The sequence below is a fragment of the Diprion similis genome, chromosome 8 (assembly GCF_021155765.1).
Source record: "Diprion similis isolate iyDipSimi1 chromosome 8, iyDipSimi1.1, whole genome shotgun sequence".
Classification (NCBI taxonomy): domain Eukaryota; kingdom Metazoa; phylum Arthropoda; class Insecta; order Hymenoptera; family Diprionidae; genus Diprion; species Diprion similis.
The window spans coordinates 3,697,780-3,711,703 of NC_060112.1; the positions used below are offsets into that span (position 1 = coordinate 3,697,780).

General features: G+C 37.1%; 2 protein-coding genes across 2 annotated transcripts; one reads left to right on the forward strand and one right to left on the reverse strand.

Annotated features, from left to right (window-relative positions):
* The first annotated feature begins 659 nt into the window (after positions 1-659).
* LOC124409033 lies at positions 660-8,062 on the forward strand. The gene is made up of 7 exons (XM_046886424.1): positions 660-705; positions 2,722-2,863; positions 4,351-4,546; positions 4,619-4,968; positions 5,254-5,422; positions 7,505-7,669; positions 7,933-8,062. Exons 1-7 carry the CDS (start codon positions 660-662, stop codon positions 8,032-8,034), a joined length of 1,170 nt encoding a protein of 389 aa, XP_046742380.1. The 3' UTR covers positions 8,035-8,062.
* Positions 8,063-9,812: 1,750 nt separating this feature from the next.
* On the reverse strand, positions 9,813-13,924 carry LOC124408731. The gene is made up of 3 exons (XM_046885876.1): positions 13,875-13,924; positions 11,052-11,392; positions 9,813-10,969 (listed from the first exon to the last, which is right to left on the reverse strand). The coding sequence occupies exons 1-3, from the start codon at positions 13,877-13,879 to the stop codon at positions 9,924-9,926; spliced, it is 1,392 nt and encodes a 463-aa protein (XP_046741832.1). The 5' UTR covers positions 13,880-13,924; the 3' UTR covers positions 9,813-9,923.

The following is a 13,924-nucleotide window of genomic DNA, read 5'->3' on the forward strand; positions in this document are numbered from 1 at the left end:
TTTCTATTGACGGTAAACGTCGTGGTAACTCCGAGTCAAAATTATTTTCTTCAATATTCGTTTTCATGTCGTTTTCGATAGGAGCTTGCTTGGGTAGTTTATTCTAGATTTGACTAACAAGGCTTCTTGATTAGAAGATTTCACTCTTTTCTGCCTGCTTTCGAGATTTTATTTCTTGGCGTCCATCAGAAGGTTTTAGAAAGAATAAATGCTTCTCTGCAGTTCTGATGATATGCTAATATAGGTTTGATAATTCGTTGAATAACGTATACAATAAAGAAATCGACAATCTTGCAAGTGTTGCAGCAAAAATTTAACAGCGACGCGTTAGGTGTTCGGTAATCGTAGCTTTAAATAACTTCAAAGAATCAAGTTCTCATGGAAAATGTTGAATACCAAAGTTGTCAGATTTAAGAAGACGGTTTTGACCATGACACTGAACTTCGCCTTCAGGTATATAAAATTGTGGATGAGTTTGATAATCGTACAGTTCAAGTTTATTTGTACTTTCGCATAGAAAATGAAATATATATTTCAACCCTCCAAATTCTCTCTTCTTTTTCTACCCCATGGCTCTGATGCCATTGAAAAGAATGTACTAATTTCGGGATTTCGTATGCTGAGGTACAGTAGCACTACCGATTGAAGGCACAGCCGCTATGTGGCAGCAGCTCACAGAAGGTAACAACCAGAAATATCTACCGAGTAAGTGTCGATATGCAAGGATACTGTAGTCTGCGAAACCCAATTCTGATCATATGAAATTTGCTTTTTATCTTATATCATACCAGTTTTTCTTTATTGAATAATCTGCTATGTTGATAAAATAATTCAACTTAAACCAATGCTAACTTTCTGCTATGGCAGAAACATTTTCTAATCAAGTATTTCACTGTTCCTAATGTCTATAGTTATTAGAAATGTAGTTGAAATGGAAAGAGTTGTAATAATAAACCTCATTCAATTCTTCTATTTTCGAATTCAAAACTTATGGTTTCAAAATGTTCAACGTTCATGGAAAATGAGATACCTGTGTACATATATATATATATATATATATATATATATTGAGATACTTCAACCAGGGAAATATCTGTCAATACAGTCTTTTTTAATTCTATGCAGACCATTACAATTCTTTAATGTTTTTTGTACTTGAAATATAGGGTCAGAAGTTACTCGTACCATCATTTTTATGCAGCTTCATTATCTGTAAGATCACAGGATATTGAATGTAGTGTCTCTCATTATTGTTGGTATTTTTACTACCAATCGTGATATGTACAGATTCACGAACGATATCATATCACGTGTGAAAATCAAAATCGTTTTACCACCCCTATCACGAAGCTCGGTAATTCTTCAGATCACCACGCTGCCCTATCGAAAAATCACGTAATCACAAACACCGCTCCACTCAAAATCAACAAGTACCAGCAGTCGGGATGTTTATCAGACACCAATATCTTCGTGGGGAAATTCGAGGGTAGAAAATTCTCCAAGCATTGGAGCACCAATGAAAAACAGACATCGCAATGGTTTGAAGAAGAGGTCTTCAACCGCGGATGCGAGGTAAGCTTAGCTGAGAGATAATTTGATTAATATCGACTAGCATATGTTGCCAAACTATTTCAATTTTGAAACACTTCTATGCTTCATTTCTGTGAAGTATTATGAACGCGGGTGTTTCTATTGAACATCTTAAGACGGCTGACTACGTGAGATGATAGTTACTAACACATCCCTCCTTTACCCTGTACAAGTTCACTGTTTATAGGAACATATCCGCGAGTGTATGACAGGCTTAAATGTGATTATTATCATTATTATTCGGCTTCCCTGTGACGAACTGCGAAAAATAGCTATTTATGTGGCATTCCCGTAAACCGCCTTTTTTTTTTGGCAAGGATAAAGATTTCAGGACGAGCTGAAGGCGAGCCGAAAGCGAGCCGGAAGCGAGTACTGAAATTATCCGAGTCAAAAAACGGTTTACGGGCATGCCACGTACAATATTTTTTACGGTATGGGCATTGAAAAGCAAAACGAAGAGTGAGGTTATGTCGCGATCTGTTCGACGAAGCTACTTTATTCGGCAGTTTGGGATGCGCACTTCGAACTGCGCATCAAAACTGCGGAATAAAGACTTTATTCCGCAACTTTGTTCGCTGCCGTATAAAGCGTCACTTTACGGAACGAAAACTGCCACAAAAAGTGGACTTTTCAATGCCCATGCCGTAAAAACACATTTTTCAACCGGAAGCTGGGCTTTTTGTATCCTGAACAGTGACGACTCTTGAAACCTGGATCACTAACGTCAGTTTTTCATTTCCCGAGTAGAAGTTTTATTAGGCAAGTTTCGTCTATTGTATTGTGAGACTATTCATTTTTTCAATCTCATCAACTGCGACTTGGCGTTGCCACAAACCATACAGTCGATACTGCGACTGTTGTTAACATTATTGTACGAGAGCGGTCATGAAAGTGAGTTAATTATCGATCGAGATAACTCGAAAAGTGGAAAGTATGTGGTCCTCGCAAGGGGTGAACGCAAAGTTCAACTGGCGGTTCTAATCGTAAGAGACAGAACGCAAAGAAGTCCATGTCACTCAAGTATTCGCGTTCAAAGCTCGGGTTGCCTTCATGGATATGCCGGAAGATTAAACTCGCGTACACACATTATCCAGATGTGATAAACGCGCGATAAATTTATTTCTCGCGCAGAGGGCGCCACCAGCGTTCGAAAGATCGAGCTGAAAACCGGTGCGCAAGAGATCAGTTCACGACTGACATCCGAAGTGACAAGTTGCCCGGAACACAAGCATGATGTTGATGTTTCACTCGGTCCTGATCAGGCGAACATCAGGTACACCTGATTTAAGGTCTAAACTGGTGCAAGTCTGAAAAACTGTAAAGTGTCGGATGACTTCTGATAACCTGTGGCTATCGATTTACCGCTAAAATCGTATAAACTACTATTTAGCCGTACATTGTTTTTATGGATATTTGCCTACAAATATCAGCTACTCACTTGCGGTAGTTTTCGTTTTGCATCTATGTAAAACAAGATAATTCGTTACGTAATTCAAAAAATTACTCAACCGATAGATCGTTTCCCAAAGTCTGATCAGGTAGTTTATCTTTTGATTCAGTTCTGATAAACGCTTGATCAGGATAGTCTACTATAGTTTACTGTGGGACATTTGCATCAAATGATTCCTCAAATGATACGTGTTACAATAGTATAATTATCAAAAAAGAAAAGTCAAACAATACCTAATCGGTTTGAACGTGTACAGATGAACATGATGAATCGGCGGGACCATATGGAACATTGTTGTATGGAAACTACGAAAGATGTGACTCCGTTAAAGAAAAAATACGATGAAATGATCCGGAATCTTGAGGAAAAGTTAAGTCATCTGAAGATAGAACTTGAAATGGCTCAGAAAGAGAAAAATGATCTTCATAATCAATTTGAAAGGTTCAATTTCAATTTTTTATACTTAGGGGAAAAAATCAGCATTTTTCTAAACTTTGTCCAAGTATGACAAGTAAATAACCATTACTAATTATAATCTGCAATTAGTATTTAAACGGCGTTTAAATTATCACGAGACCAGGAAGAAAAATGCTAATCGGGGTTCGAAACTCCGATTGGTTGCTTACAGTGGCAGTGAAATATGTACTTCCGGTAACGTTTATAAGTTGTTTGTCAAACTTCCATTGCACACCTTTTTTGAAACCATGGTCCATCGACAAGGATCCCGTTACTGACGTACACAGTACAGGTCTCTCTACAATATTGATTAGACCTGAAAAAATCTGTGTTCATCAGTGTTACGTGCTCGTTCCCATTTCACACTTCTCAACATTCAAGCTTTCACTTCTATCTCTTCTTTCTCAAAGCACCCTTATTTTATCAGACAAAGCAATCTTTTGAAAATCTTGTACACACTTTACTATCTTCTCTCATTCGCAGAACCTTGATTCTGCACTTTGCTTTCTGGACTAATCACTCACTTTTTTTCTACTCGTCAATCCAAACACCTCGTTACCAAGTACAAAGTAGTATGCAATAAACGTCAAACTCATATTCTAATTGAACATAAACCTTATTTAAATCCTACTTCACAATTTCTCGGTTATTTCTACATGTGAAAGCGGAGAACAACCCGTGTGAACGATCCCAAGACTCGTAACAAGCTTTGATAGTTTTTTTAAGCAGTTTTGAAATTTGCAGTTTTCACTTCACTTAATTTAATCTTGATCTAATTTTCATCTGAGATTACGATCAAGTTGTTTTGCTCAACAAACGAACCTACCTCTTTTGATTAATTGACATTTTGCTAGGGCGATACATGATAAGAAGATGGAAGCGATGAGGGAAAATGCTGTCCACGAAAAAATTGTGCAGATTTGTAGTTCTGTCCTCGAGAATTTTAAACCACGTCCCTTAAATGCAAAGCAATCGAGTGGATGCGCTCGGGTCAAGGGTAACAGGTCTTACAAACGTTATGGAAAGCTGTCAAAGAAACTTAATCGAAAAGTAATTCTTTTGGTTCCGATTTATGAAGTATCCAATTTATATTTCATTCGTTGCTTAAGAATGATATTGCAGCTTAGGTCCGTTCTTGCTGTGTCTCATAAACTAAGGGATGAGTTAGAGAAAACCAAGGAAGATCTCAGGAAAAAAATAATACAGCACGACCTCTTAAGCCAGCGTTTTACCATACTCAAGCAACAATTGGAAATAACTGAACTCAATTTGAAAGATCTAAATGATAAAAACTCTTTGTTGCGCAAAAAATTTGAAGACACCAGGGAATGGATGGAGATAAAAATTGGGAAAGACCGTCACCAAAGGAACAATTTCATGGAACTCAAAAATGTACCGAAAAGCAGAGTCATCATCAACTTGAAAAATAAGACCGATGAAGACTCCGCTACGAAACCTCAACTTGGAAGCAAGTTAGTCAAATTTGTAATTGTTACGACTCGATGGTTTAAAAGTAACGTGAAAATTTTGTTTTACCTTACAAATGTCACCAAGTTGTTTCATATTTACGGTTAATTCAATAGAAATAGTTCATTAGGTCACCTTTTTTTATTTTTGTAAAAAATATTAATTTTGAAAGTGTATGAGCAATTGAATTTCGATGTTTTTGATGCACCTGTAAGTATATATAGATATATTTTAGCATGAGTGACGTCACACAGTACATTTTCTCGACTTATTGTAATTGAATGTTTTAGATTATCACGCTCTGAGTCAACTAACACTCATGAAGGATCTTCACTGAACACTTATAAAGCCCAAGTTGCAGATTTAGTGAAAGAAAAAGAGCAAGCTATATCTAAAAATAAAGAACTTGAGATTGACCTGACTCAGCTAAGGAATGCTAACGCTCATTTGAAAGCTAAGGTACATGCTCTTACATACAAAAGTATGTAGCAGCAAATAATTTGTACCAATATACGTCTGGTTTTACATATATGGGTGATTCCACACAAGTTTTGCAGAAGAGAATCTAAATTTTAAACTTGAAACCACTGTTTCTACTGCAAAATATTAAAGCATATTTTTATCCATCATGACTCTCGGCCCCATGTGTCCACGTACTATCAGAAGATTAAGAATTTTTCTCACAGTTATAACTAATTAATGAAGGGATTGGGTTGTTGGTATTTCATCAAGTGTATATTAAACTTGTTGTTGTATGTATTATAAAAGACATTAAGTCCAGTGAAGCGGGAGGCTAACGTGGACTCTTTGCCATTACTAAAGAACTAAGACACTTACAAGGAACATGAATTTGATGTCCCCCTTTGATTTTATTGAGACTCATGTATGTTGTAGAACATTGAAAACTAAGTGACACGTATTTTTCTTATCTACGGAAAAACTGTTTAGAGGGGTGAAAACGACCCCCAAAGATGGCCACCGAACGGGATGATTTCTTGATGCGCTTGATGTATTTAATTGAAACCAACACTGAAATATTTTATTAATGAATAAGACATATACAGTCATATGACAGTAAATCATGTATAAATAAAATTAGGTAAATAATAACAGTAAGAACTACCAACACCCATCCATACCCTATAGGGTATGTCCCTGTAAGCCGTTTGGCTTGTGCGAACCAAGGGAGGGAATGGATTATATAGTGACCATCATAATGTATCTGCAGCCGTCTGGGGATGCCAGTATAAACGCTAACATTTACACCATAGACAAGGAAAAGTCTAGAAACCCTCACTCAGGTGTAGCCGGGCCGCGGGTGACAATTTTTTATTCATATTCACAACTTGGCAGATTTAGAAAATAGAACACTTAAATGAGAAACTTATCTGAGGTCTCGTGATTCCAAGGATTTGGGGTTATGTGATGTGAGCTTTCACATCGATGAATGACATTCTTAATATATTTGTTGAGGCTATCCCGGGGAACCCACAGTGCTAGACCATTGCTTATTATAGGAATATCTACAACAATTCGTCGGGCCTTGGCTAGATAAACTTGTGCTGGATCGGTGTCATATAGTGTCACAATGGCCTACAAGCGGACCACTGAAGGTTTGCTATTTTAAAGGATCTGTAGTGGGTTCGTGGATGACAAATATAGTATATTGTGTAACAAGGAGGCAAACTGGTCTTTTGGCCTGATCGTAAGATCGTAAGAACCTCAGGTTCGGGTTCGTAAAGCTAGCAATCGTCGATGAGATGGAGTTTTCGGTAGAATAGATTGGATTATTTGTCAAACGTTGCGGATTGATGGTGAAATCGTACGAATCGTCTCAAAATTATCACTCTTTTCAGTCTGGAAATCGATATTGTAGCACTAAATTTTGGTGTGACAAACCAAAACGTCCATTATGTCAACTCCAGTGACATTATTGATGCAAATAATGTTACTGATGAATATTCCAGAGAAGAGATTACGTTTTGAACAAAATTTCGGTAAGTGTCGGTAACAGGAATCTGTATCTACAGTCGGTCGAGTATACGTATCAACTGATTACCGACATGTCACTTATTTTCAAGAAGACTAGGAATTAAACTTTTTCTCACCTTAATAAAAAAGTAATATTTCCTCGCAAACCATTTTCTATTATCTGAGGCATTAGTCGATTCTGAATGCAGATATTTGTAAAAAAAAATCACTACAACCGACCTCCGGATTCCTGACATTTCGTGACAGAAAAGTTTCTTCTTCAAGTCAGCTGTAAGAAATTTCACTTCGTGGTGTTATGTAACAAAGTAAATCTTGTTCCACAAAGTTTATTGCACCTTGGTATATATATATGTAACTATATACTCGAAATAATCACCTGATAGCAGGGGACATTATGGAATATTCGTATTTGCAGTTATTAATCACACCTATGTTAGTTTTATTTACGAAATTGGTGAAAAATGAGTGCACCAAACATAATTCGCGAGAGTAAATTTACTTAACGTTAATTATAAGGTTAAAATAATTTAAGATAATTTGTGTATCTAGGGGCTTCTAAAACAATTGAATAATCACGAAGAAGACTTGGAAGTTCCTGCTCAGTTTGATGATGACGAGGCCAGTCGTAGTGAGGCCCATAAGACTGCGTGTTCAATTTTAAAAATGACGCCTGAAGAATTATCTGGATTCATGAAAGGTCGACCTGTCAAAAAGGTGATTAAGCGTACTGTTAATTTTGAACCTTTGACACACGACGTCACTATGTACATGATTGAAGTATTCTGTAAAACTCACTGCTCAGTACCAGCAAATAGGCTACTGAACTTACATTTGAGGTCTGGACTACCATTTCTGAAAAAATCTGAACGGGCAACTAACCATTTATTTAATTATCAAGATTAATAATAGCGATTCTATTGAAACAAATTCATGATTAATATTACAGAATAAATACTAGTGTACTGATTTCTTTTCAGATCAACACCTGGCTCGCAGAATTTAACAAAATAACGTCGAAAGGTGAGTTTTCAGAAGATTTGGCCGAGTATTTATTTGAAGAAGTTTTCGGTAGTGCATGATCGATACATAGATATAAAATAACAAATTTGGAAAATCATTTGTCTAGTGCACTTTCGTAAAGATTAAAAAAATTGATCAAATGAAATTTTTAGACCAACTGATACAAAGAAATGAACAAGATCCATTTTTTCGTACTTGTATTGTGTAAATTGCGCAGGTTTCAAATGAAATCATCACTCTTACCTCTATACTGTTTGTGAATAAAATTGTATAACGAATATTAACATGTCTTTGGACTAATATTGTTGCCAAATTCCATTTCTGTGATCCCACATGATACTACGAAAAAGCTCCCAGATGAGTTTTAGAGATTGTGGCGATAGGAAAGAAAAATGGAAATGGGACAATACAATTTTCATTAAAATCCTAATCTAGTTGAATCATGAGAGTTGTAGGCGAGCAGCTACTGATTCCTTACGTTGGAGAGTTTAAAAGACTATAATTTAAAAACTTTACCAAACTTGCTTTTTCAGTGATTTCGTAATGAATTCATTAGTTCTACATCAACATCAAACTTGGTGAGATATGATATGGGTAGTTTTGAAAACTACACCCCATAGATCTTGTCCTACAATTAGACTCAGAATAATCCTATTTATGCTATTCAAATTTTCAAATCACTTCTGTTATGAATTGTAATCGAAAGCTGGGATGATCAATATTTAAAATCGCCTTTGAAATAAACAATATTATTATTTACTCAAAAATCAAAACACAATAGAGAGCGATACACAATGAAGTAACATATAATTCTTTTCTCTCACACATTCAAAACACTTCTCATATAAAGCATATTGATTTTACACTTCGTTATTTTTTCCCAATCTTTATTAATACACCTTGCACAGCAAGAGCTGCAATTCTCAATTGATTGAGGATATTTCGAAATCTACACCAGCTACGACAGAAGTTTAAATCACTCGAAGAATTGTATATATTAGAATTGTTTTTCGTAACAATTTCTAAACATTTGTCAAGAGATTTTAGGATTGCAGACAATCGTGCGAAACCGTGGAAAAACGTCTCAACATCTTTGAAGATCTTATAATATATTCTGTACTTCACACATATCTCTTTAACTGTGAGTCATCAGCTACACTCGTTGATATACAACTATTTTTTTACTCATTCACATGTATCCCATAATTTGTTAATTCTTCTGACCCTGGCGACTCTTCTTAAGTTCGCAATATTTGAGTAATTATGTTGTTAGCTAATTGTTGTTGACTTTTTATGGATAGAAAATTATAGAAACCATTCAACCATTTCTATTGTAGACGCATTGCAGTATTGAGGCCCATAGAAGCAGCCATATTTATTTTACTTCCACCAAGAGAACTTGATTAACTGATCATTTAAGGTGACTTGAAAATAAAAACACACGGAATAAAGACCAAGTGCGGTGTTTAACAAGTTGAAACAACATCCGCAAATGTAATTCCAATTGTAACCGTTTCATGATCAAGTTTAACCAGTGTTGATGTCATGAAAGAACAGGGTATAAAACAATAGCAAACACGATTAAGTTATACTGTTATAAGAAACTAAATAAATTATTTAACTTATCACCCGGCATCTTTGCAAAACAAAAACAAACAAAAGAGGCTGCAGTCAGCATGGTTGTAATAAAGCTTGAGCTGTACTTGTACATAAGTTCGAGGCGCGGTTCTTATGACTAATTAGACGTACAGAGTGAATACTCAACGACTGTACACTCCATTGTCTGCTAGAGTTCAATGCACATGTGCTAGAATCCGAGAGCGACTAATAGAGGTATTTTCTCCATATTATAGGTTTTGGAATTCCCTAATCACCTTTTTCACCCGTTTATCAAGTGATCTATTTTTTGATGAAAATGGTTATCGTGAAATATCTGAAACTCTTACACCTATTTGCTGTTTTCGTGATGCTCGGTATTTGTGATTTCCGGATTCAAAGCAGCCTGAATCTTAGCGTTCACCTGATACTCATGGTCATCATTATTCTGACCAAAGATCCGACGCCCTGGAATCCTTTTGTCATCCTTGATATGGACTTTGGTCCCAATTTCCACCGGCCACGGCAATGTAGACTCGGATCTATCAAAAACCCTGGTATAAACTTTTCGGTCTAGGCTCCCACCTTCAAGCTCCGGATATCGGAGCTCTTCTCTCAGCGATGCATGATCCATATACTGGTCATCGTTAATCTCCGATCGGTATAGACCATCGTACGGTCGTCTGTAAGCAAATCTTTGGTACGGCCGGTAGGCTTCGTAAGGGTAGGACATCCTGTAACGATAATTATTATTATCCACATGTCCTGGTGTTCGACTGTAAGACGTAGAGCTAGCAACAGCTTCGGGTGGCGAACGCACGACATCGTCATAAGGATGGCGATTGTTTCTAACGTCAACGGGCTTTCTAGCCACTTCAGGAAGGTGTGCATAGTAAACGATTCTCTTGGGCTTCGATTGGATGTGAGCTCTTCCGTATGGATTGACATCATCTTCGTTGTATCTGTTATAGTAGTGGGTACTAGTGGCCGGTCTGCGATCATCAATGCTTCGGTCAGCCCCAAAACGGTCCGGGTAATACCATCGTGGGATCGTTACGTCGAAATCACGCTGCCTGACCTTTTCCCGAAACAATGGTACGTAGCCCTGATATGATCTCGCCATTTCTGGCATTGCTCTCGATTCTCGGCTTTCAGAGAAGTCACGACGGTGTCCGGTAACAAAGTCAGCTTTAGGTACATGGTGACTGGATGACTCGTGAATGTCTTTTCCGAAGGGTGTTTGATCAGCGTTAGAATGACGATGAAGCTCGATGGATATAGGCTGCTTTGACCATGTTTCAGGGGAGTTAAGTCGAGCTTCTCGAACACTTTTTGAACTTGACACCTTCTCCAAATTTGATTCAGCCTCTCTGCGGACCCTTGGTTCATTCGTGTGACCTAAGTGCAGAGTAATGGAATAGTGTCTTAGCGGTTCTTTAATAGCTCTCTTTGCTCGTGCGTAGCAGAACCATTAACCTACCTTCAAAGCGAATAAATTCCTCGACGTCTTTCATTCCGCGACGGTTTCGTTGAAAATCTTCAAAGGATAGATCCTCGATATACTTTTCTGGATCTACCTCGAACTCTTCTAACCCACGTGTTTGTCGACGGTGATCGATTGTCTCATGTGGATTCACGGGTCCTGCAAGGTGGCCAACTCCACTCACGCTGCGAACTTCAAGAGCCGAGCCAGACCACGCTGGACGATCTGACAACTGAGACGTAGAAGTGGGCGATATATCATAAGCCGTGCCCACTGCTGCAGCACTCACGTGCAATGCGAGTACGTTTCCAACCCAAAAGGTGAGCAGCATTTTCATCCTATTTAAAAATGTAGATATTAGTATTCACTCGTTTGTATGTCCAGGAATAGAAAGGAATCAGTTTCATTCAACGATGTCAATAAATCTGTGATTAGGATGCTTAAATGCTGTGAGTATCATCTAGTCTACACAATACTTGAAGATAAAATCATTTGCATATGGCTAACCGAACACAACTATATTTATTTTGAAGATGGAAGTGATCGATTTTTATGAAATTAAGAAATTTCAAAAATTACATTCCATTAAATAGATAATATAATATCATCCGCAAATTCAGCGTGGGGTGTGGACAACCCCAAATGTGCGCAAAGGGTTGAGTAGCTGACTTCTGTGAGTACAATGAGCATCAATCCGATACTGTATAAATTCTATGTGAAATTTTTACCGAAACAAACAATGGATGGGACGACAAGTATGGCGTATCCATGGTGCTTGCACATGACACTGTGCCTCCCCCCCCCCTCCTCCTCCCCTATGCTTTGAATAGTAACGGAATTACTGATTTTCCCTGACAAGTATAATTCTTGCGCGTTTCCGCGGTATTATACAAATATCCGGTTCTGTGAATCTGTCCAGAACGACATTGTGTAGGCATTTATATCAGTTAGATCAGTGGATATTTTCTGAAGCTCGTGTCCTCTCTCCATTTCACCTCTCTCTTTCTCTCTCACTCACTCTGCTGTATCTACGTCTAAACGCATAATGTGTGTCTGTCTGTCTTTCTTTCCTTTCGTTTTCTCTCATTTTCACGCTGACAATCCACGTCTGAAAGTTTTTAAACTTTGGACACTTGATTTTGATAGAACCTAAAATTTATTGGGCTCGGTACTATCTAATTTGGTACTTTGATGGAAGAAGAAAATAATCATTACACACCTAGAATCGTGGGCTCAGTGCTTGCGAGCCGTGAGTAGCGTGAGAATATTAAAAAGTTGAGCTTCGTGACTGTGTTTGCACCGTGAAAACACAGAAATCTGTTGGATTAGGTATCATCAAAACTAAATTTTTCACATCGGCTTACATGACACCTCAAACAGTAATGAATCCAACGATTTTTCCTAAAGAATATTTACTAGTATTGTTACCATGACTGTTGAAAAATTTGTTGAAATTTTTGATTTGATTTGTCGCGTGTGTGCGTAACTTTCTTTAAACTTCTCAAGATCTAATTTTCTGACACGCTGTATGTTAGTCTTCGAATGGTTCACTCGCAGAAGCTCTTTATCTTGGCGTTATTTGCATCGTATATTTAATTTCAAGTCATGTTTATGAGCGTAATGAATCTACGGATAAGGACGGAATATAATCTAAGGATGCTTATCCCTCCTTATTGCCACTTCGGAGTTGACATCCTGGTTAGCAGGAAGAGAAAAAAAAAGGCTATGCTTCTGGTTTGCAGTTACTCGGGGTTCAACGTACGACTAGAATTTCCTGTTACATTATATTCGCGTCGGTGACCTGATAGCGAGGCGGAAAATTATCAAAATTGAAGAAGAACCGTAAGTGAGATAATTATAATAAATTTTACCAAAATCGTTCTTTCATGAACGTTGAGTATGAATGTACCGGAAATTTGTACACGTGAATATGAATCGCGGCATTGAGAAAGTCTTAGGAATATTCTGGTAAAAGTCATTACTAATTATTTTGAATGTGATGAAATTCTAAAACAATTTCCAATGAATGGGGATTTACTGAAAAAATTGAATTTTTGTTACAGTAGTCAGTATTTGGCAAGGATAGTAACAAACTTTTTAACAACTATGCGACGGCTGGGTGAACTAAGCTACCAAAATTTTTGCTACTTGAATAGAAATAGAAATAATTCCTTTTACATCATGTCATATAACTCCGGTGATTCTGTATCGATATAGACAAGTTTGGAATTATCTGAAAGAAAAAAAATCGACAACAGCCCACTTGTTCAAGAGTTATAGCCGATTCAAAAAAAAGAACAAATCCAAAATTTATAAGAACCAGTATTTGCTTAAAAAAATTAAAAATCCGCTGAAGGCTTAGCAATTTTTCCAAAAAAATCCTGAAATACGGGTCCCCTTAAATTGCTCAAAGAATGATTTATCAAATCACCGAGTGATTTGAATTTTTGGTCTCGACCTGATTGAGTGATTTGAGATGGAATCAGCCGATAGTCTTACGTTCACCTTCTCACAGGACAAGCTTGAGGTTGTCAGTTCAATTTCCGTCTTTCTTGAAAATGTTAGAATGACAATTACGTCTAATGTGGTTTTTTATCAACCACTTTGATAAGTTATTTTGCAATATAGTGCAAAAAATTATAAACTTGACTATTTGCACACAAAGTAAATTTTGAATTAAACGAAATCTGACAAAATGAACTTTCTCGAAGAAAAAAAATACTGCTTCACGATAGATGGGAAAATTGTAGTATAATTTTGAATCTTATTCATTACTAGACTGTGCAATAAATTTATTTGAGTACATTGATTATATTATACCTCATTACGATTCCCTGCTATTCACGTACGATGTTGTCAGCACGGTGCGA

Excerpts from the sequence above, each read along its gene's own strand:
- LOC124409033 (XM_046886424.1), top strand. The coding sequence starts at position 660 with ATGTGGCAGCAGCTCACAGAAGGTAACAACCAGAAATATCTACCGA. Across the intron at positions 2,864-4,350 it reads CCTGATCAGGCGAACATCAG|GGCGATACATGATAAGAAGA; the intron begins GTACACCTGATT and ends ACATTTTGCTAG. Across the intron at positions 7,670-7,932 it reads AAGGTCGACCTGTCAAAAAG|ATCAACACCTGGCTCGCAGA; the intron begins GTGATTAAGCGT and ends ATTTCTTTTCAG.
- LOC124408731 (XM_046885876.1), bottom strand. Across the intron at positions 10,970-11,051 it reads GGAATTTATTCGCTTTGAAG|GTCACACGAATGAACCAAGG; the intron begins GTAGGTTAATGG and ends CTCTGCACTTAG.